The following is a 1,578-nucleotide window of genomic DNA, read 5'->3' as shown; positions in this document are numbered from 1 at the left end:
CCAACAGGTTAAGCTTTTGAGTTTTCACACCTAGTACTTGAACAGACAGATTTATTAAAATAAGAAAATAGTTTGTAATATTTCATTATTTCAAACTGCTCTTTGTTATTGGACTCAAATTACTGGATGCTTATGAGACCATAATTGAATTATAATAAATTAAAATTTATTATGTTGGGAATAGTACTTTACTAAATATTATGAAGTAATTTAAAAGTCTAATCATATAATAAGTTTCCATTGACATTTTATGTGGTATATAATGAAATCATGTTAACCCTGAAGGATGGTATTACTGCAAAGATTGTAATCAAGTTTGTCTATTATGTAGCAGGAGATAGCTGTTGCTTTGCTGTTTTCTTGTTTTTCTTCTATTTGTTTATTACACCCTTTTTTATGATGTGGGCTCATGTTAATTAGAATTGTTGCACATAGTCCAATATGTTAAACAGGGCAAAAGAAGACAAAAATAATTCATGTTTTTTTCTTTCTTTCTTTTAGTTGTTTATGACAGATTTTCAAGCCCTGTATTTTCACATCCTGTCTACAAACATGTACATAAGTTGAATGGATCTAAAGATTTACAGAAAGGCCTCCTGTGGGATTTTGGATCCCTGGACACCTCTTGCATACCCCATGTGTTGACAAACTCTGGTCTGAGAATGTTTGTTATATGGAAAAATAATACCATGGAGTTCTGATCCTGTGCCTTTGTGTATGCAATCATTTATGTTGTTGCAACTATGAAAAGAGTATGAATAATATAGTGGAACATTTTGCTATTGTATGATGTTTGAAAGTTATATGGGTCATTATTGGACACTGAGGGTTGTTCAGTTTGTAGTGAAAGCCATACAATACTGCCATGAAAAGTACTTTTATAAAGGGGAAATACATTCACTGTTCACAGTTACATATATATCTTACTATAGAAAGCAGAAGTGTTTTTTCTCATCACATGTTCAGCATTCCTTTAGACCAGCATTTACTGATCTGTGAATATTTAGCTTGTGGTGAAAATTATACAAATTTTTGAAAGGTGAAGGCAAACCCTTTTTATAATGGTAAACTATGGCTGCAGACTTCAGTAGCACCTGAGCAAAGACTGTTTTTGATAACACCTTTCATGCTTTTCTCTTAGGTTATTAAAAGTTAAAAATATATTTATTATACAAAATACTTTGAAATATTCAACAAGCAAATACTACAGTATTTGCAGTACATTTACTTTCTTTATTGTTGGAGGAGAGTATACTATGCTTTATCCTCACTGAAAAAAAGTCATTATTTCTAGTAGCATAGAAATAAGTCATTGATGATATCTTATAACTGGACTAAACAATTCAATGTTTTCACCTCTTCAGTGAATTGTTTGTGGGGCTAAAAGTTGAGAGGAGTCAGAGCAAGCCCGTCTTTGAGCGTCCTCGCCGGAAGCGTTATGACAGGAATGACCAGCAAAGAATGCAGCAAGGAACCCAGAGGCCTGATGAGTTTGTACAGCCTACCAGGTTGGTGTCTAGGTAAGTAGCAATGGTTAGGCTTGTGTGGACTTCAAAAGCGATGAAATAAAATGTAATG

At 33.1% G+C, this 1,578-nt stretch overlaps 1 protein-coding gene across 1 annotated transcript in view; it reads left to right on the top strand.

Annotated features, from left to right (window-relative positions):
* The window catches only part of LOC119593815 (28S ribosomal protein S31, mitochondrial-like), a 9,130-nt gene that overhangs the window by 6,145 nt on the left and 1,407 nt on the right, over positions 1-1,578 (top strand). Inside the window, exon 5 of the mRNA XM_037942844.1 lies at positions 1,365-1,520. Within this exon, the coding sequence (XP_037798772.1) occupies positions 1,365-1,520 (156 nt within the window). The remainder of the gene's footprint in view (positions 1-1,364; positions 1,521-1,578) is intronic.

This window comes from Penaeus monodon, chromosome 32 (genome assembly GCF_015228065.2).
Source record: "Penaeus monodon isolate SGIC_2016 chromosome 32, NSTDA_Pmon_1, whole genome shotgun sequence".
NCBI classification, from domain to species: domain Eukaryota; kingdom Metazoa; phylum Arthropoda; class Malacostraca; order Decapoda; family Penaeidae; genus Penaeus; species Penaeus monodon.
Note: the sequence above shows the minus strand (reverse complement) of the source record. Positions and strands in the feature narration are given on the sequence as shown.